Source organism: Anopheles moucheti, chromosome 3, assembly GCF_943734755.1.
Source record: "Anopheles moucheti chromosome 3, idAnoMoucSN_F20_07, whole genome shotgun sequence".
Classification (NCBI taxonomy): Eukaryota; Metazoa; Arthropoda; class Insecta; order Diptera; family Culicidae; genus Anopheles; species Anopheles moucheti.
This window is the reverse complement of record NC_069141.1, coordinates 16726097-16749015: the sequence shown is the minus strand read 5'-3', so window position 1 is coordinate 16749015 and position 22919 is coordinate 16726097. Positions and strand designations below refer to the sequence as shown.

General features: G+C 42.6%; 1 protein-coding gene across 1 annotated transcript in view; it reads right to left on the bottom strand.

Moving 5' to 3' along the window:
• LOC128303547 (uncharacterized) overlaps positions 1–22919 on the bottom strand; it is a 114022-nt gene that overhangs the window by 12133 nt on the left and 78970 nt on the right. The window contains exons 17-19 of the mRNA XM_053040531.1: positions 22031–22169; positions 14528–14737; positions 2996–3390 (exon numbers count right to left, since the gene is read on the bottom strand). Coding sequence (XP_052896491.1) covers positions 2996–3390; positions 14528–14737; positions 22031–22169 — 744 coding nt within the window. The remainder of the gene's footprint in view (positions 1–2995; positions 3391–14527; positions 14738–22030; positions 22170–22919) is intronic.

Sequence of the window (22919 nt, the reverse complement as noted above, 5' to 3'; positions counted from 1 at the left end):
TAAAACACGCTCCGATCGCTTACGGTAAAGTACCGAAACAAACAATTTTTAGAATACAGTAAAAACAAACTCAAACGTAACGAATATCTTCCACTGATTAAACAATAAAGTATTAACGTGCAGCATGGATTACCGTTGTATTATCCATTATCATTATTCCACCTACAACCATTAGGCGAGTTTTCGATAACGCTCAAATGGTTATGGCTGCAATGAAATACCGTAACAGGGTAATCGGCACAAAATGGGCCACGATCAAACGCGTTCGCACGCCACACCAAGCAAGAACCAGCAAACCAGCAATAAATAACGACGTTTATTCAATTTTCTTCATCGATTTGCATTGGGAACACAATGAAGTGGAGAAAGCATGGCGTTGGGTTTTCTTTTCCCACCACATGGACTTTCCCCGCTTGGAGTCTTGGAATACACTCACACACTAGGAGTGTTTGCGTATGAGTGTGTGTGTGGACGTATGTGTGGAAAACAGGAGGACGAGAAGAAAGCTCGCCTCGAGAAGGTGATGGTGAAAAGGTATTTTTGTTCTATTTTGTTGATCTGTGGTAAAAAAGGATGGAAACACCACATCTCCAGCCACACAGCCGTGCAAAGACAAAACCTACTTGGTGCCGAATCCAATGAAATCCGTTTGCTTATTGTTTCTTTGGTTCACCATAGGCTACCAATTGGGTATTTGCTTCACTTTCCCTACCCGGTTGGGCCGTAGGTGGAGTGATGGGTAGCGAAAAAAGACCAAGAACAAGCAGTGTTTCGGTTTTGGGGTTCATAAATAAATAGATTCTTGGTGCGTAGGAGAGCCAACATCCTTGAACCGTGTCTCTAGAGGCCGGAATCGAAAGGCTGCCATGTGGAAAGCTTTGCTTTTTTTTTGCTAGTGCGCTTGACGAAGCAAGAGAAATGTGTGTGTGATATCGATATAATCAGCCCGGCAGCTCTGTACCAGTACCGCATCCGTACGGCCGTAGCTGGATGGATGGATTTCCTGGGCGAAGGCCAAATCGGCCCAGAAGGTGTATATCCCTTTGGTTCGAATCTGGTCTGTAGCAAGCTCAACAAGTCAATCCTTGGGGACGGCGGTGCGCCGTGCTAGAAGGCACAGACGACGAAGCATATCGCACAGCCATATATACATACGCGACCCAGGGTTTTCAAGGGTCGGGTCGGAAAAGTGGATCGGACGATAGAATGATTTCATCTTCCATCGTCGTTGCGCATCCTTTCTCCGTTGGAGCGTTCGATTTTTCTTGTAATCAGATTATCGGGAAAGGTTTCCGGTTCTTGTCATCTTTCCCTTCGCCCGTCAGTTGACCCCGGGGCTAACACTTTTCCGGTCGGTATCGGCTTGGAGTGATCTAGGATGATGTGCCGCGTACGGGATGTTGACCAGCGGAATCCATCGTAGACCATATGGAAAACAAATTTAATAAATACTATTGAACAGACAGAAACTCGGCCTCAGGGCAGGATGCATCGGATAAGGAGAAGGAAAAAAAAGAAGGAACACACACACACACACGCGGGCAAACACAGACAAAGAACCAAAGTAAACTTTGTCTCAGACTTTTATAGCAGGGACGAAAAGGATGATATTCCGTCCCGGGATAATGTTCTTCGATTGTCCTTTTTGTTGACCTAGAGCGGGTGGTTGAAGAGGTGTGAGTAAATGGAAAAAACGGGCCCAGAACGTTTGTTAGGCGGTCCCCCTTTGCGTCCCAATGGACGGTTATTATCCGCTTAAAGAGTTAAACGTGCCCCGTAGAGGCCTCTGGCATCGATGAATGTTATTTTCATGGAAGCAATAGCGAGATGGGATATTCATGAACTTTAAAGGTTCGATTGAAAGGTGAAAGTTGTCCTCAAGAGGATGGATGTAAGCCCGGTGGCGTAAAAGTGGGACAAGGGAATCAGTTTAGATACCCATCGATCAACCGAACTGTGACATAATTTAGCAGGATACAGGAAGGATAGAATCGTATTAAAGATATACATATTATAACAGTATAATATGCTTCTCTAAATGTTTTTAATTTTGGAGCAATAAAAGCAAGTGATTTGAATTAAAATTGCATACATTTAGGCGTTTTGACAGATCCTCGATATACTCCGCAAGGTATGCAATGTGCATGACAGATGTTTCATTATCATGTGTTTTACATTAGCTGAACTCGTTTTGACGATACTTTTGATGGGTAAAATTGTTTTCATTATCAATTGATGCAAATTGAGCTATAAATTTCATAATTATTAGTTTTAACTACACGCCCAGAAAGTTTAAAAGAATCAAAATCAAAACGATCTCTCAATAAAAAAAACCTTCCTTTCCATTGCAAAATCAGGTCATTCGTGACACAAACTAATGTACGATTAAACCTGATTTGGATAAGTGCAGTGCTACAATCCGGAGAAATATCCTCTCTACGGCGTATTTGTCTCTTAAAATGTATCATTATGGAAATGGTTTCGATTGAAATGGAAATCATTGAATCGAACACAGGCTAGACGACGAAGAGACTTACCACTTCTCTAAAGATGGCGTAATGATTTTACTGCTTTCGAAACGAGTACCCGTAGCATCGGTGGGCGAAAGAAAATGTTTTCCACTTGTTCTGGGAAAACAGAAATGATGGAAGGAAAAAGAACCTGCTTCTAAAAATGGCTGCTCCTCATCGATGAAACAAGTGCACGGAATACGGACGGACAGAGCGAACGAAGCTTACGGTTTGAAGCATCGGGGGGGGGAAGTATACTTTCAAGAGCATAAAGCGAGAGCTGTAGAAAGCAAAAAGCAACGACCTGAAGGATACAAATGCAACAACGAGTGGTACTATGTATCGAATTTCGAGCCGTGCACTCGCGGGTTGTTATCGAGCCATCGGAAGGGAGAGCCAAGATCTCGAACGAATTCTTGCAACCGGTTACACCCATTACGGACGGATGGTGCAGCAGTTGTTAGTATAAGCATGGCTTTACTTACCTGCGCAGGATGGAAGTGTTGTGTTTGTCGTGCTTCCGGGCCAGATAGAGCAGCCGCTTGATGAGGGTGATGAAGAGCAGCACGAACAGCACCACAAACAGTGCCTCGATGACGACGAACAGCACGAAACCGAAGGAATCGGCCGTATGCCACCAGTGGGACGGCGATTCGACCATCACGTTGTACACGAGCGGCGTCGAGGTGGCACAGAGTATTGGCAGAAACCAGCTCAGACCGATGCTGCCCGAGATGCCGGTGGCCAGGTTGGTGGCTGCGATCAGTTTGCGACTCGGGCCGTGCAGTTCCGTCGTTACCAGGACGGTGATGGCAACCAGCGTGGAGGTGCTCAGTAGCAGAAAACCGGACAGCAATGCCATCACCAGTGCGTACCATTCCTGGAATTCCGAGAGAGAGAAAGAGAGAGAGAGAGAGAGAAAAAAAAACATGGAAACGAACGGTTGTGTTAACTGAGTCATCTTTTTTTTTGCAGCGGTGTTATGGTTTGTGGGAAATCATTCCAACTCCCGCAGCTTCGAGATGTTGTTGTGCAGATTGTGGATGAAACCGCAATTTGCTTTTCTTGGTATGGAAGAAAAATTTCATTGGAAGCTGTCAGCTCGGCGGACACGGGTGGGCAGTGGGCAGTGGGCCACTTCATGCTATCGAAACTCGTCTCGAAAAATGCTCTAGCAACGGAGCGTACCGTGAAGTATTATAAGACTCGGTTTTAAAATGGTCAACAAATGCGTCCCCATTTGTCGCTATTAGTCGTCATCTTATAACGACAATAATACCCTGTTTCCTAGCACCCATCCTGGAATCGTCTTAGCTCACATTTAACAGGGTGGTACGTCAAATTAGCAGCTCGTATATGGCCGGTAGCACTCAATTAATTTCTCCGATGATAAATGAACTCTCCGACCACCATCTTACCGGTGAGCGGTGTTGTGGTTTGCAGGCATCGGCCAATTGGTGGCCGATGGGTAAGTGTCTCCCATAGTTTCGTAGTGGAGGGATTAGACGGTCAGAATTCGGAACACCCCGCGAGTAAATGCACTTTCATCAACAAGAAGCTGACAGAGCGTGGCGAGTAATGTCTGTGCGCTTTCGCTTGATGGAAAGCTTGGTGATGATGGCAGCTTACTGCTGGGCGTAAATTAAACCGTTGCGGTTCTTCGGTTAAAATAAAATTCCATGAATTGTGCTCGTTTCTTCTTGACGAACGATGGTAGCGTTTGATGTTGTAACTGAATATAACGTTCAATTGCGTCGAAAATCGTTTAATATAATTAATTTTAAATTTCTAGGAACAGGATAAAAAAAGCTGTCGGAGCCATCGCGTATAGGTTTCAATAGAATTTAGAGAGACATTCTTCAAAGCTTTTGACAAGCTCTTGGAACGTATGAGAAAAAACTTTGACACCGCAATGAGAATTTCTATCGTTTCGAACCCACTGTGATTGTAAAGTCCAGAGGGCATTACTGTGATGCGCCCCGTGTCTTGGAATTGGTTATCAATCAAGTGCAAATGAAATTTATTAGCCTATTCGTACATCGTTACAGGCACTGGGTTACATATCGATCCATTACCTGTCCCGTGCCGGAAAAGCTCTTCCCATCAATCCGGTGCACCTGTCCGAACGGTTTCGCACGCAAATGGCAGCACCCAGCTCCCGGCCTACGGCCACGTGCATGGAAAGTTTCCATTGTTGCGAGGGTATGGAAATCGACCAACGAGACGTGGAAGTGATTTGAAAAATGGGAAAACTTTTCCCCTGTTAGTGTGTGCGTGCGGTAAGGGTTTTTTTTTTGCGTGTGTAGTGGATCGGCTGATGTTTTATGACACAAATTGAGTGAAAATGGAGAAATTATAGCAGAACAAGTTGTACGTCGACATTGCAGGATGGGGAGCGAAGGATCGATTTGTTGGAGTTAAATTACTTGTCGACATTAGACAGAAGAGCGTGTAAAATTAGCATATAAATTGGGCAATTTAATTGAGTGATAATGGAGGAGTATTATGTTACGTGTGCTCATCATTTTCTAAATAGTGAAATGATACACTGTACTGTGGCGAATATTCAAACAGATTGCTTTTATCGCTAAAAAGGTTGTTTTTCTCATTCGCCCACTGAAAAATCCCTTCAGAAAGCAGATCAAACTTTCCTTTTCTTGATTCCCTGCAGCAAAGGAAATAATCACAATTGCAAACAGATAAAAAGATAAACACTGTTCGGGATGCAATAAAGCAAGCAAACTGATGGAGGGTACACTTTTTTGAAGTTTATAAGCAATATTTGTCATCCGGTGCATCTTCGTGCTTACTCTACCGTACCGTTCGTCGCATGTGTTGTACGTTTTTCAACCCCTTTTTTGCTTCACAAAACGTTGCACAAAAGCTGTTGCTCGTCGTAGCTTGGATCGTCGCGATCATCCGTATATAAAGATAAAGATAAGATAACGATGAGATGAGATGTCACAAGCCAGAATATTATAGGTGGCATACCAGTGGAACGCAAATAAAGGGGGCTAAATTCGCAAGAAAAATCGCTTTTCTTTTGTGCTGCCATTGTATGTGCACCAAGCTGACAGGAAGGTGACGTGTGCACGAAGCACGTTCCATTTCTAGCGACAATTGCTCGCAGAAAGTAGAAATCGTTCAAAGCTGCAAATGGTGCATCGGGGGGAGGAAAAAAGCGAACAAATAAACCGAAGCGGAAAAAAAAACACGCTGCAATTGTACGGAAAAGGACCAAAACGTGCTTTGCGTGCCGTTTTCGACTACGTGCTGCTTAAACGGACGGTATGATACGAAAGGGAGCATAAAGTAAAAGGTCTTTCCCAACATTAAGCACTATTAATGGTGTATTAAAAAATAGAAGGATAAAACAAATGATAAAAAACGGAAGGGAGAATAATATTCAATCTCACGATGCGATGTAAAAAAAAGGATGTGCCGCAAATCATCCTTTAAACAATGCACAAAAAGCAAAACGAGCAACTGTAATTGAAAAAGTGAATGATAATGCAATGTTTATGCTCTTCTTGCAATGCAATGTATTGCAACGAGTAGGAATTGTTCCTGCACAAATGGTTTCGACAAAACATTAGCTAAACTTAGACCCTGGATTTAACGAGTTTTTCTAAGAAGTAGTAGTCTTGAATTCATTTTTCTCAAATAGTGAGGTTAACGCAATTTTTGCTGGCCCAAAACGTAAACAATTCTTTGGGTTAATAAGGACATGAAGTTTGAGACTTTGGGACCTTTGAAATAATCTCTTTTGTTGTTGTTGATCAGTTGTGCCATTAGTGACACATTGTCATTCTCCTTAGTGTATAGCATCGCTTCTTAGTATAATTCTTTTTTGGTTGGATAAATTTGCTGAATTCCAAGAAGCTAATCAAACAATCAATCAGCTGAGTGCAATCGTAATGTTGTCAATCTCTGTCAGATGCTGTAGTTTGAAGGTAAAGCCGTAGATGGTTCGATGAACTGAATTTCGTCCAATAAGACGCCTGCTATAAACGATTGGCAGACAGGTAGCGTTCAGCGAAGGAACGATTGTTCAGAGATAAAGACAGACCACTGGAATACAACTTACTACCGAACGGTCGACTATTGTATAATCGTTTACCATTGTTTTGTACCATCGTTCACAAAGCAATGCTGTGCGCCTAAATGTCCTCGCCCGCTTAGAGTTGCATGCTGTCATAACAATGGTTTTGTGGTAACATCTGGCAAACCTGGTGCATCCTTTGCCTTATTGTGATGCAAGTGTGTTCCTTATTTGTCTTCCAATCCAACCAAGAGGCACACACACGTACCAAAAGCTGCTCAAGACGATTGTGTTGGCACAATGATACAATGGTGCATACCTCAGGAGTGTTTACTGGTGGATAATAAATTAAGTGCAATTTATTGAAGGAATATCAGCAAGCTAGCTGGCAAGCATCACAGCTGTGGCAAACACACCGGTGAGTTATACATTGCAAGGGGCCAGAAGTTGACGATTGGTTTATGATGCATGGGCCTGTGGTGCGGTGGCAAACTTATTGTAAAACCGTTACGAGTATTGCACGAAGATTTGTGGCGAGCGTCTCGTCTGAATGGCAGAGAGACTGAAGGGTTGATTTTGTAATCTTCTTCGCGATAGTAGAACAAGATTTATGAAGCAAGTATTATTAACATATCTATTGTCGGGGAAATTTTAACATTGCAATGAACGATAGATCTTATCAAGCAGCGGTTTTCCGACAAGTTTGTAATTAGTACTGCTGGTTGGTATAAATCGATATGCTCTTTGGTTTTATTACCATTTTAAAACTGTAATACTATATTTTTTTGAAGATCTTATTAAAAATTAATGAGGAATACGATCACCATCCTAAAAATAAATAAATAGCTGCCTTTAGTGTGGCTTTTAATTATAAATTTTATCTCTTTCATGTTCATATCAATAAAGAAGCTCAACATTATGACTTATACATCGTTAATCAGCACACAAATGAACCTCTCTGTTCGGAGATGCTGGCATCATTAATTTTCATTCAGCACACAACTCTTTGGTCATCAAAACGGTGCAGCCGTGCGTTTGTTCTGGCATTTCCACAGTGGAATATTAAATTTTCATTGAAGTCAATTGAATGTGTCACGCAGCATAGAAACAGAGTAGCGTCGAATAGCGGTGTATTACCTTTGGTCAGCAGCCGTTCCACGCTCGACTTAGCATGTCAACGACACTCGCACGGAACGATCGATTTATTGACTGCAACGGCACTTGAACCGTGACATCAATCGAGACGTAAGTAATAGACTTTCAATCACATTTATGCAAGCCACGCGCTAGGTCAACCCCAGCCGAGGGCGGGTATGGTGAGCTTCGCACAGCAGATCCACCGGTATATGCGTGACGGCTTTAATTTATTTATCTCACCCACCCGATGGTTTCGGATCGGTAGATAACTCTTTGCTTGCTGTTCATCCTTGCCTCGGGTGGGTTTTGGGTTTAACTATCTAAAGACAGCTGGCGTCAGCTGCCCATTCGGTAGGATGACATATTTAATAAGGTTAATTACCCGTGTGAGCGACTGTCTGACCGTGCGTTGACCATGGGTCGCGGGGGGAGCGAATCCGTTTGCCGAAAGGGTGATCAACGACCCACACAACATTCATAACCGAGTGGGTGGATTTGAGGTGCTTTTTGATGGCTTCATCGTGACGCTTGATACGCAGCGGAATTGGCAAGATTAAGACGTCACGGTGTGGAAGTCGGAGATGATGGACCCGCGATAACACCGTCAACAGTTAAACGGAACACTAATTTCTGTAGCTTTTAGGATTATCCACTTCCTTGCCGGTTGATATTTGAGAGGTTTTTGAATTGTAAAGCACCCAACACTGGACGGACATGTGTGGGTTGGTACTGTGAATTCCTTTGTGATTGAGCGATAGTTCAAATGTAATTGAAACAGTGGAATTTATTTCGCTCGGAGTTAAGCTTTTGAATAATTAAATTGTATAATTGTGTTGTCTATGTGGCTTGGTAAAATAAAGTTTTAGGATTTTTCAGGGATTCATGAGCGAGTTATTTAGCATAGCACATTGCAAGTAATACAGAATATTATTGAGAAGTCTTTACAAACTTTCACCAATAAATTTTACGTTTTGCTCTGCAATTTTTGAACATTCCCATGCAAACATGGGACAGTTGCAAACAGTTAACAAAGATATATGAAAAATAATAAAAAAAAACAGTAGCATAAATGACAGTTTTTTTTAAATATTCCATTCATAAATCAACTACGAATTGATCAGTAAACGCTCAAGGATAAAAGTACATGGCACAAAACGGGAAACCAGTGCAACAGCTAAACAGTGCAAGCGAATAAAGTTAAACGGACGCTTCGTTTCACTGAAAATGATTTCAATTTTACCCGCCTGAAAGATGCAACCGACATAACCGTTCCGTTGGCCAGCGAGGAACAGCGGGCCCACGGTATCCATTTGCTCAAATCACATGAGCGAAGGTGTGTGCAACAGGCTTAAACGCCATCACCGCGGTTGAACGACGGCATAAATTATGCCCGTGCCCGTTATTTATTTATGAATGCGCGAAACATCATCCGTTATCCGTCCTGTTTCCGAACCACACCCCATGGACACCCGTACCGCGGTGGAGAAAATAGTCACATTCGATGGCACCATCCGATAAAACACGGTGGAGTTCTGATGCCCTTTTTGCAATTCGCCAGTACCTTTGACAATAAGCATGCGTTCACATTTGCGTTACCATACAGTGGACCGGTGGTCACGTGTTGTGACACGCGTGATAGCGTCCCCCCAAGCATTTGTGTGTGTGTGTGTTCTTTTCGTGCGTGGAGAAAATAGCGGCCACAGAGATGGATGCTTTTTTATGCTGATCTGTGAATTATCTCGTGCAGTTTTATGTCCACTATGGATGCGTTCAGGGGGCACGGGCGGAAAATGAGACACACGGGAAGGAAAAAATGCGAACTGTAACGGTTTTACGGCACAGGTTGCGCTAGTTATCTAACGTCACCGGATAGCTCGATATGGCACGGATTTTCTGCAAGCACGAACATTTCCGAAACTCGAGGTCTCGCTGCTTACAAGCTACCGCTACAGCGGTTACATTGGATACCATTTGCGGGTGTCCGTGTGTTTGTGTGCGCATATTTTTTTGCGTGAACACGGCATGCACTCGAAAGTGCATGCCGTGCATATTTACCGGTCGGCAAAACGGATCGGTTCGTTTAAAATCGATCGAACGATTCCGCTGTGACCGTTTGCTGCGGTTGAGATAATGTGCCGGCGATGCATGTGCGCAATGTTATGAGCATTTCCGCATGCATTCCGATGCAGTGAGGTGGAATGGCCGCTCCCGAATGGCCATGGTGTGGTCATTATTATATCGTACGCAAAAGGGCTTTTATATGATTGAGTATGAGCTGTTTTTTTTTCAATTATTCTCGTTCACCATTAATGTTCTTCTTTGGAGCGAGTGAACACCGCAGGAAGAGGTAGGGTCTCGTACAGCTACGCTTCCGCCACGTGTTCATGCATTTCATTGCAAATCGTGTGAATTTCAATGCTCATTTGATGCGTTTATACGAATGTTTATGGTCATTATATATCTTTTCCTAATTAATTTAGATTCTGCTCAAAGTCGATGGTAATTATAGGGAAATTCTAGTGTTTTGCATTATCTATGTAAGTATATTAAAAATATTCCGTATTATAAAATCAAAAACTCTACATTATGCTTAAGATTTTACAAAAAATTAATTTGAAAATATTTAAAACATTTTCTTCATATTTTGTAATCTAAGTGATAAAATTCAAAGTTATGATTATTATCCCATTAGCAAGAGTGATAAAATGTACAGTAGATTTATTTTACAATCATTGGATCAGTACTGTTGCGGGCAACACTTTACTAAATTGCGCTGGAAAATATACCGTTCCATGCGATCATAAGTGCAGTTTGCAACTTGTTGACTTTTGAACGCACTCATTCAAGGAAAATGTGCTTGCTTTAGTGTGACGTGATGCAAACTGCATGAGTTCGCAATTTACGGCAATTCAATGGAGAAACCCCCCATTATGGTCATGAACTGTGTGTGCGTGTGTGTGTATGTGTGTTCGTGCCCTCGGTACACTCGGTGCATTTAGCGAAAGCGATGCATTATCCTTCCGGTAGCGACAAATGTCACGGAATCCTTGACGCGGAAGTTTCGTACCACTAGACACATTCGGAGCGTGCTGAGTGGAAGTGTGAATGCATTCATTTATGGAGCGATTATGGCTGTTTAACAGCGTGATAGTGTGATTTTCGGGAGCGGTAAGATGGGTGGGTGACTTTGCGAATTAGTTGTAGTACGTTTCTCCTTTCTGCGGATAGGCGGTTGGCTAGCGTTGTCAGAGAAATTATTTCTACTGTTTCCGACTGCGTGAAAGGATACGTTGTAGCTGTATCTGTAATCTAACTTTAATTATCTCAAGTGGATGCTTGTCAGCTACTAGTGGATTGCAAAGGGATTAGAACCACGCCTAACTTGTAGTATAATAAATTGTAGTATGACAAAGAAAATTTGTCAAATTAAAAAATACGTAACCTTGAATGCGTGAAATAATGCAAATGTAAAAAAATAAACAAATGTTAAAATTAATATTAATTTAATTTTTTTTATATTTCGAAAATAAAACTCGATGGAGACGCCTGGTGTTTGGTATCATAGGCAAAACTCAATGGAGGCGCCTGGTAGTTTTCAGCGTTTGAAAAAAAATCGAATTAAATTTTATCATCATTTAAATTCACGCACTAATCACACTCTGATTGGTGTTTTCAATTAAAACTCATTCGTATAATAAACCGTGCCGCCAGCATCTACCACTGATATTGATAATAAACCGAGCGTAGCGTAGCAAATGAATAGGGAAGACATTCGACCCCAGAACACATTGGTGTTTGCTGTTAACGGTGCAGCTTCTCAACCACTCCGTGTCAATAGCTTTGACTTTCGGCTTGTGGGTGATTCCAATCCGCATGATGTGCACGATTTTCGGCCAGACGACACCAAAGGTTGAATGATCGTTCGAGGTCATTCACGTTAAAGAGTTTCCGCTCGATTTGCTGCCACGGTTGGTCTGTTGGGGATAATCGGTGCGTCGGTCTGTGTCTCTGCCGAAGCATTTTGCCCACTAATATGTGTGGTGGAAGTTGTAGAAAAATGAAAGTGACAGAAAGCGGAACGAAAAAAAAAAAATATGCGGAAACGGCACAGATCGTTAAGAACCCCTGAACGGGTCGGATTCAATGGTGTTGATGCAAGTTCATTTTTTAAAGTGAAAACTTTCGAAAGTCTAATTGAATTAGGAAAATTCTCGGGCGATGAAAGTGGAAAAGTTTTCCATTCCGGTCTGATCCAATTTCGTCAGTGACTACCGGTATGCCGTTGCGGTTTGAGTGAAATTAATCGGCAAACAGTGACCGTGTAGTAGCGGTGAATGCGAAAGGGATGGTGAGAACAGCTCGTATTTAAAGGGTACAGTTTTGGGAACTGTTGTTACGTACAATTCGTGTTTAAAAAATGTGTTTAATTGTTTCTGAACCTTATTAGAGGCAGTAGTAATATAAATGGAAATATCTTCTCCTATATTTATTAAAATTTCATTAGGTGAATTTCGTGTGAACTTGAAAAGCCTGAAAGTATGCAATTAAATCAACCGAGTTGATAAGCGTATTGAGACATGTTTTAAAGGATACTTAAAACTTCATATCAAGTTAACAAGAAATCACTTCAAACAATAAGAGTATCCATTTCACATGAACCATGAAAAGAACGATTCGATTGCTGGGTCGTTTAAGAAGTAAATTCCTTTGAAATGAAAGCCTTTCTAATTTATGATTCAATTGATTGAAGTATCTCTTCTGCAGAAGGTGAAACAGCTTCACTCGTAGTTCCTAGAAACGGTCAAAGAAAAGAAAACCCACACAAAACACTCCGACACTTCGACAGCAAAATTGCACACTACATTGTTTCACTTTTCCCCTGATTGCTTACCATTCCATTTGCCCAGTAAGAGGCACAGCAACACTTTCTTGAATGAATGGGCACTTCAAAAAGAGACGCTCGCATCCATTCGCAGGGTAACCGCTCGAAAAAGGCTTGCCACAGCAGGAGCAGAAACGGTTTTGCTTTGCCTTGTACAGTCGAGAGTCTTCGGGCCCGACAAGCATGTTTGCCCGGCAGGCAGGTGCGTGCCGAGGGTTTGCTCCGATGATAAGTGAATTGTTTCGCTTAATTGATTGTAATTTGCTGAAGCAGACGTACAATCGTTCCACTCAAGTGGGGCCTGATAGTGCACTCGAGAGCAGTGTTTTACTCGGGCGATAAGCGCGTGTGGGAAAAAAAAAAGTTGTTGCAGTCTCTACAAGAACCAGCAAACATGTTTATTAACGAGGCTAAATGGAACTAACTAAACATCTACCCGTTCGCTACCGTGCGCTACACTTAAGAAGCCAACCCTCGGCCCCACCCCGGGTAAGAAAAACAGCTGTCAAACTAATTCCGAGCATGAAATAATGCATGCGCGCTGCTGCAGTTTCGGTTTTTGTCCGTCCTGCCAGCCGGAGCGATTTCAAGCACATGAGCAATGGCACTTCAACAGCACACGCCGTCGAAGTTTAGCTTTCCGAGGCAATCCGATCCCGGTGCCGTATTCCCCCGGATGGCTGGTGCCGGTGCTGCTGCAGCTTGCACATGTGCGACAGACAGACAGAGAGGCCTCGTTGTGGTGCAATAACGACGATAACAAAGTTTCTCGTTATTTATAAGCATTTTATTAAACGCCAGCCGTGGTAAGCTTGGGGACCGTTTATGAGAAAGTCCAACCAGATCAGTTTACGTTTCGGTGGTGTGCCAGCGGTTAGAGCAAGAGGATGTGCAGAGGGGAATGCAACCATGTTTGCTGCACTGCAAGTCAACGGAGAAGGCAAGCATAAATTGCACCATCAGCACCACGAGCACTTCAGTGCGAAGGTTCAACGGACACGAAAATGTATCCCCAGGATCGGTTAAAGAAAGTTACAGACAAGCGAATTTTGCTGAAACGAAATGTAATCACCAGTTAAAGCTGCTAAGCTTTCGGTGTGTGGGAATCGAAAGCAGATGACAGCTCTGTCCCCAAACGAATGCGAATGCGTTACGTTTATTTGCAGAATGTAAAATAAATTGCAAATGCGTTTGGAAACGTTTCAAATGGATTTCAATCGCCCGGTGTGTCGTCCTGTGGGTTATGGAAAATCTGTTGACATATTAATTTACAAGGGAAGCTGGTAAGGGCATGATAACATTTGTTAGTTTACTTGAAAGGATGACATGCTGCTGCTACAAGATAAGGATAGTTTAATAATACACGTAGTACACGATTCATGATTTATGAATATTTGTTTTTCGAACCAAAATAAATAAGAATGTGAATCTGAAGGGCGCTGTCAAACTTTGATTGCAAGGATTTAGGTTGCTGTTCAATTTTATAGTCAAAAAAATAACAGAAATAACTGTTTTAAACTTTTATCTGCCAAATAATTTTACTAAACATTGTTAAAAGATGCCATTTGAATTGCATAAATCAAGGTGTTATCAACACATGACGTACATGTTTGAGTAAAAGTAATCCATTCATGTGAATTCAACTTAAAACTTTCATGCAAATTGCTCATCTGATAAATTAGAATGATTTAAATACAATTTTAGAACGTTTCTAAACAATTCCCTTTTAATAGTACTCTCACGGCTTCGTGACTATACATTGTTTCAACACCAGTAAAACATCTTGGTCCCAGGACCAATAGGACCAACAAGGGTTGTTTGCTCCAAATTTACAATTTAATTGCGTGTACACTCCCATGGGGAAGCAAAAAAAAAAGAATGAAACCCATCTATGCGATGATTACCCGGAACGTATCAGACCCGTGTGCCACACACGCCCATACAGGGACTACTTACCGGCGGGAACAGCTGCAGCAGGCCGAGAATGAATATGGCCATCGCCATCGAGGTGGCGGAGCAGAATTGCATTTTTAAAAAGGTCACACAGCACCGTCGCTGATACAGGATCGGCAGCATGATGGCGAAGGCGATGCACGACTGCAGGAAGCAACATCCGCAGCTGATCACGACGAGTATTGGGCGGGAGGTTGTCTTCGGCACAGTGGGCTAGAAGGAAAGAAAACAAAAATGGATCACATAGAATGGCAGAAGAAAATGCGCACCATGGATGGCAAATGGAAATGAGTTGCCTTAGTAGGATGGAATATTGCAGCCAGTGGAATTGGAGGGTGGGGGGGGAGGGTGTTTCAGGAAATGAGTTCTCTTGCGAGCATCGATGCGAGTGCGTCCGGTATGAGCATAACGATCGAATAACATTCGTGGGCAAAAGTTTTTGTGAAAAAAAAAATCCCTTTTTTTGTCTGTGCACAGTGAGTTTGTTTAGAATTTCGTTCACTCGATTGTGGTCTCACAACTGGGAGTATAGTGAAATTACATCCACCTTTTCTTTTTTGTTGCTAGAGCGTGAATATAATGCTTCACGTTTCTCGTTTGAACGCAATTCATGGAAACTTGTGAAACAGCCTCACACCTCGTTATATGGTTTTGGGAAAAAGTTTCATAGAAAGGCATGTTGTGGTATTTAGAAGCGTATAAGGATGGAGCTGGAATGTTGCCGTAGCATCGACCGATGCGCTGGGTTATTTCGGCGTGTGGTTAAAATAGTGGTTAAGGCCCTGTGTAGGCAAAAAAAAAACTCCCAAGTTCAAATAGTTGAAAGGATGAAGGTTATGGGTATAGAGTGTACGTGATGAGGTGCTAAAAATGGCTCAACGTAGGTTTTTTAACCGTACTAGTGGTATAGGGGATATTTGGCCTGGACCATTCAGTGACAATAATTGAAACATTGCATACCTTTAGGCGCGTAAGTAAAGAACTATTTAATCATTTAACTTTGTAAGGTAAAATTAGCTATATTCTAAGGTTTATTTTCTTTCTTTAATTACATTGAAATACTCTCACAGAATTCTTCTTCTTTATCGGTACAACACACTAGAATTAAACTGAATGGAATTTTGAACCGGTCCTGTCACGTGGAGACATGCTCTGCTACTAATACAAATCCCACAGGCGTAGTTTTCTTATGTTCAAAACCGTAGCTAATAAAATCTTCTACCCCGTCGATACGGCCAGGCCGTTCTAACGAAACAAAAAAAAAAATCTTCTACCCCCCTTAGAAGCAGAACGACATCAATTAATTTTGATGTGCTCAGGCATCATCGGAATGATACTTTCGTGTTTTCCATAATGTTTTAAAATTCCATTTCCACGGTCAAAACCAAACTGAATTATCAACGAAATTGGCCCAAAGAGCGAGTGGGAGGGAGTAATTTGGTAGCAATTAAAAATTCACTAAACGTTCCACTGGTGCAACACTTGAACGAACCCTTTCCCCGGGCGTACCGGTTTGTTGGCGCTTGATTGAGTGTTATTAATTTCGTACACCATGAGCATGGGAAAGATGATGCGGCATCATGGCGAAGGCGAAAATACCGGCACAAACTACCCCGGAAGAGCAAAGGGATGTAGCAAGATGGAGATAATTTGTATTGAACAGTAGACACTATCGCATGCCTAGGTGGCAGGATGTGCGAAAGGTTGAAGAGTGTGAGTGAGCGGTTGTAATACTTTTCCGGAAGAGGTCTAACAGGTAGAAGAGGGATTTCATTTATAACTTTTCCGGTGATTAATAGGGAATTCATTAAGCTTATGGTTCTTACTGTGCAGTCTAACGGCCTTTAATGAATATTCGGGACGTTAAAAAAAGGGGTAGCCATTTTAGGGCAATATACGGGAAAGGAGCTTTACCGATGGTAATTAAGACACTTTAAATGAACAATTAAAGCAGTTTGCTTATGGAACCGGGCGAAGAGCGCATGTTGTCGCAGACGCTGCCGATAATAACAATGCGACGTGCGCCCCATCGGGAACGATCTGTAAGATTGTTTATATAACGATGATCGCACTTTTGAATCCAAAACTTTTAACGCTACCGGGAGCTTTCCCCCCACCCCTCTCTCACACACTTTCCACGCATCCCACCGGGGCAGCCATTTGAAGTTATCGATATTTTGTTGTCGCATCCGGAGCCGGACACAATAGAAGCTGGGCGGCATCCGCAAAACCATAACCTTATCATTTTATTTCACGTAAAAACCAACATAAAAATGGAAATAAACACCAATGCCCGTGCACGGACTGTGACGATTGTTACTGTGTATGGTGCTGCCGTCCGTGCTGGCATTTCGTATCCTCCGGCAGGATGGATTGAATGAATTGGATTAGATTGGCAGATTTCTGGCTTGTGGCGGGGGGGTGGGGGGGGGGGGGGGGAGTGGGGGCAATACTCCAGGGTGGCAAGACGTTAAAAATCGCCCCCCCCCGGCTCACTCGTTGTGTAAATCTGCGACTTTCAATAAGAAACCAGTCGTATCGAAGATTTTATAGCTGGCGACCATAAATTCCTCATGCCCCCGCTGAAGCATGCGGCGGGAAAGCGCACAACTGGTAACCGGAAGCGGGCGTCAAGGATGCTGCCAATCGTAAAAAGGAATTTGTTGAACGAACAGGAAAGAGGCAATAGATGAGAGAGAGAGAGAGAGAGAGAGAGTGAAACGAAAAAAGCAAATCCGGTCACATTCTCCATCGGTCGCTATCGACAAGTGTGCTGGCGTCGCTGTTGACGTTTGGCGCTGTGTAGTTGCGTACTGGCGGCGAACGGAGTGTCGCGTCGGGGAACGATGAAGGGAGAACATTAAAAACTTTGTAACATCGTCGCCGACGTGACGTGATGGAGCTGTGACAAAGCACGGAACCACTGTGGTGAATATGCGCCAATCTGAAACTAATGTCACTCGACCGTTGGTCGGGTTTTGTTGCCCGGGAAAATGTGCACGCGGGAAGAGGTGGCGGATTGAAAATGGCCTTTCAAGAAACCCCGAGAACGGTTATTGTGGTTGGGTGAAGTGGGTGCGATGGAATGGTGGAATAAATTTATAATTTTAAATGTTGCCAAGCACGATGATCGAACCGGGTGCTGACGGAATAAAAACCATCGCTTGCTTAAGAATCTCATTTCGACGTCAGAAAAAGCATCACATAACAACCTTTTTTGGGTTCCGGATTTCCCGCTTTTTTTCCTCTCGCATTGATACGATCAAGGGAAAGAGATGGGCATATTGTTTTACTTTTTGGAAAGTGTATAAGTTGCAGCTTTTCAACGAATGAATCATCATTCCAGCAGAAAAAGGGGTATTCTCACAACAACCCAACACCCGATACACGCGAACCGCAAAACTCGAAAGCTTTTGCCAGCGGAATCAACATCATCGTTTCAGTGTTTTATGCTGATGGTCATCAACGAATGTGGTTGGTTCCGGTGGCGGAGAGGCCCTATTTGTGGCCCATCTTTCGTATGTTTCTTTTTTGTTTTTGCAATCACATTTGGGCGTATCCACAGCCAGCGCGCGAAACGCACGGTAATAATTTATGATAATTGCCCTACCGTGTGGGTTGCTGTAGCGCATTACCATACATAGATTCTTGCACGGTACGGAGCATACTGTTGCTAGTAGATGAGCATCATGTCGAAAAGCGGGAAATAAGATTTGCATTTTTTATTAACGTTAAAGAGCTCCTAGAGTCGACGAGCGTCGACTACCCGGAATCTTTGTAAGCTAAATTCTTCAGCATGGGTGTCAAACATGTGGTTTGATGCTGTTGGATAATTAACCAATTGAAAGCTTGCACATCAGAATCTTCCCACCAGCAGTAGGATAATTGGAATTCCACTTTATAATAGTTTGTATGTTGAGCTTTTAAAATAGAGAGACTAAAATGTTATCTTTATCATATCAACCAGAAAAAGGCATTTCTCATAAATTTCCACTTGAAAAGGCGCGAATAAATAATATTACAAACTACGAAGGACTAAGGCTTCATCAAAATCAAAAAGGAAATTCCCATATGCAGTTGTTAATAGGCCGATGAATCGCTATAAAAATAATTCATATATAATAAGCACTCACTCTTAAATTTAAACTTAACTCATATTAAATGTTTCTAGAGCTACGCCACTTCTCGTTTAGCTAGGGGATGAACGGCCACACCATGGTTGAAGGTAAATTTATTTCAACAGAAATTAATTGTACCTGCCTTATCGTATGCAAATTGAACCTGGTTGTATAATCGTAACACAACAAGTGCAGCAACATATTTTAGAACCAATTTGAATGTACAAATATATTCACGAGCCATTTCAATCTCACCCAAACGCTGTCCCCAACCAACGGTGCGTAAATGTATAATAGAAAATGATGATTTATTTATGTCCTTCCGTTTGCCTTCCAGCTGCCTGCCGGGTTTTGGTATAAATAGAGTGACAACAGATAGGGAAACGTGAAGCTTTAAGATACGTTCCGATTCCTTCACGCTCGCGTAATCCTCCGCATAGTCTGCGTGTGTTTCTATGCCAGCCTGCTGCTGGAAAAAGGAAATGGGCACAATTTGCGACACATACAGCGTTTGAACGACTGAACCGACCTTACGCACACGCAAGGGAAGGGAACCTGTGAGTGTCACTGTAAGCGTTACGCATTGCGCTGAAACAGATGCAGGATAGCATATTTTGTCTAGCATAATCAACTCGCTACCATTTGAATCTATTTTCCATTTCTCGACGTAAATCTCTCCGCACCAGAAGGCAACGCTCATACGTCTGACGGCTTTGGACCGGAAGCGTTCGCCAAAGACGCTCGAGTGGCCGGGCTGCTGCCACCCTTAACTCATCGCCCAATGGAACGAAAATGGTAAGGAAAGTTTTTCAAAAAGGAAATAAACGAGAGGAAGCGCAAAAACAACAGCTATCTCATTGGAGCAAGTTGGCAAACCGGGATGAGAGTAGCAGTTATGGTTAGCGATCTCTACTCCCATGAAAGCTCATCGGGCTGAAGGCGCCGTTTCCAATTTTTATCTCCAGCCGACGAGAAGCTTTCAACCATTGTATCCGAAACGCTTTTCTATTCCGGCTCACATCCGGAATGGCGCGAAACGGTGGAAAAGCCATTTGGAGGTTTTCGGAATGGTTTCTTTCCGGCTTTGTGTGGGTGGGTGACACACCGCTATGTTGCTTCCAGTTGGGAGCAAATTGAAGCGCAGAATGTATTCTAATGGTGCCTTAAGTATCATTAAACTGAATCAAATGAAAATTTATTGTCTTCCAGTTAAGTAATTCCGCTTACATATTTCTGATTGGTGAAGAAAGAAGGTCGAATGGTGTGGGCCTGATAGGTGGCGTGGAGTTGTAAAATTACTTCCAGCAGGATAAACAATTTCTTTGGTGATATTATTGGAGTATTTCGTAGGCATTAGAAGGAGAATCATGTGTGAAGATGAAGTATAGCTTTGTTCAGAATGATAGTTCTTGATTGTGGATAGCTGAAGTAGTGCCATACAGAATTAAAGTCGTTCAGATGAATGGCAAGCATTGGAATATGGATATGTTACGAAAATTAGTTGCTAATTAATTACATCTCGAAAAGAAAAATTGCAAAATACTCCATTGGTAAGTTCAAATGCACAAGCATATAGTCATTTAGAATATACTGAGAGTAAAGGAATTTGATATTGGAGTAAAAGCACATATTTTATCCCTGGTGAAATATTCAAGAACAGGTTTTTTTATTGATATGAAGGTGTGGCCTGAAGGTGTGCAATTAGTATGATGCCAATAATTTTGATATGGGAACCTTACACGATTAATAGACTTTCGATGATTTCAAGCTCCTTTTTGGATCTAGTAGTCTTCAATCAAACAATCAACAGCTTTTATTCCAGCTATGTTAACTTACAGGGTTTAACAGAGTAAAGAACCAAGGATAGAGGTCAAATAATAGCCAAGATCGGGGTTCGCCATTTTGGATTTCATTTGACGTTTGGTCCCTCGTGATTCCTTGCGTCTAGCCTACTTGTTTACTGTATCGCGAAGTTTCAGAATTAGCTTGGTCGTTAAAGTTTTCCTTCGTTTTGAATGTCTTTAGTTAAAACAGAAAACTGTTGGTTTTGTAAAGTGGTGTGTAGTCATCCCCTATTCGTGTTCTGAACCAAGGGTTGATCACACGGTACCGGACCTTCACGTCGCACTGTGAACCGGGAGATATGATGAGCCTCATCCTCTTCCTCATATGTGAAGAGCCTCACCTACTCGTTGCCAAATGATCGCTTTACAAAATCCGAATCTCTGCCTTTTCACCTGCCTAGAACACCAATCATACCCAACACCAATCGCCATAAGATCTGCAGATCTTATTCCGGACTAAAATCGAAAAACAGCGACACAAAATTTCCAACCAAATCTAAAACAATAAAAATCTTGTTGCTATGACCGGCCCGATTAATCAACACAACTACACACAAAACATTTGAATGGAAAAGGGCGTCCAAACGTCAAATCACGTGTAACGAACTTTTGGCTACTCGGGGCGGCCCGGTTGCATGATGGTAGCGGAGCCGGTCTTCACACGAACGGACCGGACCAATCCCCCGTAGCAAGGACTGACTATCCGGCTACGTGGTAAAATAAAGTCGATACGGCCAGGCCGTTCTAATGAAACAAAAAAAAAAACTTTTGGCTACTTGTCAAATTGTTCTATATTATTCGACCTCTATCCTACACAGACCTTGGTAAAGAACAAGCGTTTCTATCTTCAACAACACAACAGTTCAGGACTTGAACACAAGTTTAGCCGTTCAAGATAAAGTGTCCATTTTAATAACAAAACTGTCACATTGGCCTGAACAAACGTCATATTCTGCGCGGATGGTGTTGAAAATGGCAATACTCGCACACTGGCACGCAAACCCTGTATAATAATTGTGAACCTTCTCTATAATGCAATTGCTTCCGATCGTGTTGACGTTTAGTAGAAAATCGTTAGGAGGTTCCGGAATAATTTCTCAAAAAGCTACTCTCAATTTACCCTGAAATTGGTAATTCTTCACAAGGAGGAATGATTTACTATACAGTCCAATTTATGTTTTCATCTAAAGTCCCACTGGAAAGCAGTTGCTCTTCTATCAAGACAAAACTCCCTTGTGCACTATTATCTCGCGCAAACAAAAAAACCGCCACTTGAATGCACTTGACATGGACTTATTGCTAACGTACTGCCGTTTGTGTCCGAATTGTCTGAGGTTTGTGCGATTTTTCAAAAATAAAAAAAACACACAACATGACCATTGGGCAATAACCTCGTACACATGGACCTTTTTTCCTACTGTTCAGACAATCCGTTCAATAGAACTCATTGACCTTTGCGTTCGACAAGAGTGAGGGAATGGGTTCGGGGCAAGGGTTTTTAGATATATCTTAGAAATGTTTTGCTATGAAATGGAAATACTCACGTTGTAGTTCTTCTTCGCTAGCAGGACCACGAACGTACCCGACAATGGGCAGATGCAGCGAGTGATGTTTTCCAGCAGATTCTCGGTGATGCAGAGATCCGTGCGCCACGTTGGTTCGAACGTCGCCTTCGAGTCGTAGCTGAGGAAAAATAGGAGCAGAACAAGACGCAAACATTAATGGTGTGGAGTGTCTGTCTACTCGTACAAAGCGAGCGGCCAAAAGCGATTCCCCCGACGGGTTTCTGAGAAAGCATACAAATCTCCTGAAGTCGTCGTGGAATCGTTGATCATCTAAATTGATTGTACTATTGGTGAAGCAGCGAGAACGCAAGAAGTTCTAGTTCGCGCTTGCCATGCACAGAGCAAATGAGGTTTTACCAGGGCTCACAATGAAGCAGGCTTCGTTTGTGTAAGGGTGGTGCTCACTGCGCTAGACGTAATACCGATTAGGAATAAGTTGGAAAATGTACTTCGGTTGTTACGATGGCCGTTCTTACGCCCGAGACAAATGCCCTGCCACACCAACCCGATTGAGGCTTATGATGCATTCAAGCAAATGAGCAGCTTTCATCGATGGAATTATTTCATAACGAAATTTTAATCGCCCACTTTTGGGGTGCACGTTACGCCAGAGTTGCGAGAAGAGTGAGAGTGATTGCCATTATTGGTGATTTCTGTTTTGCTGCCAAGGGCTCCTAATTAGAAAGGGTGTACAATTCGTGGTATTCCGCTCCGTTTACGTAAAATTGTTGGTGGAATTAGCATTCACGGTAATGAATTATGCAACGTTGATTTTGGAAAACGCACAAGCCGCACGATGGTGCTCGAATGACAGCAAATTATGCAATGCCCTCCATTACGAGAACGAGCGATCAATCCGATGATGATA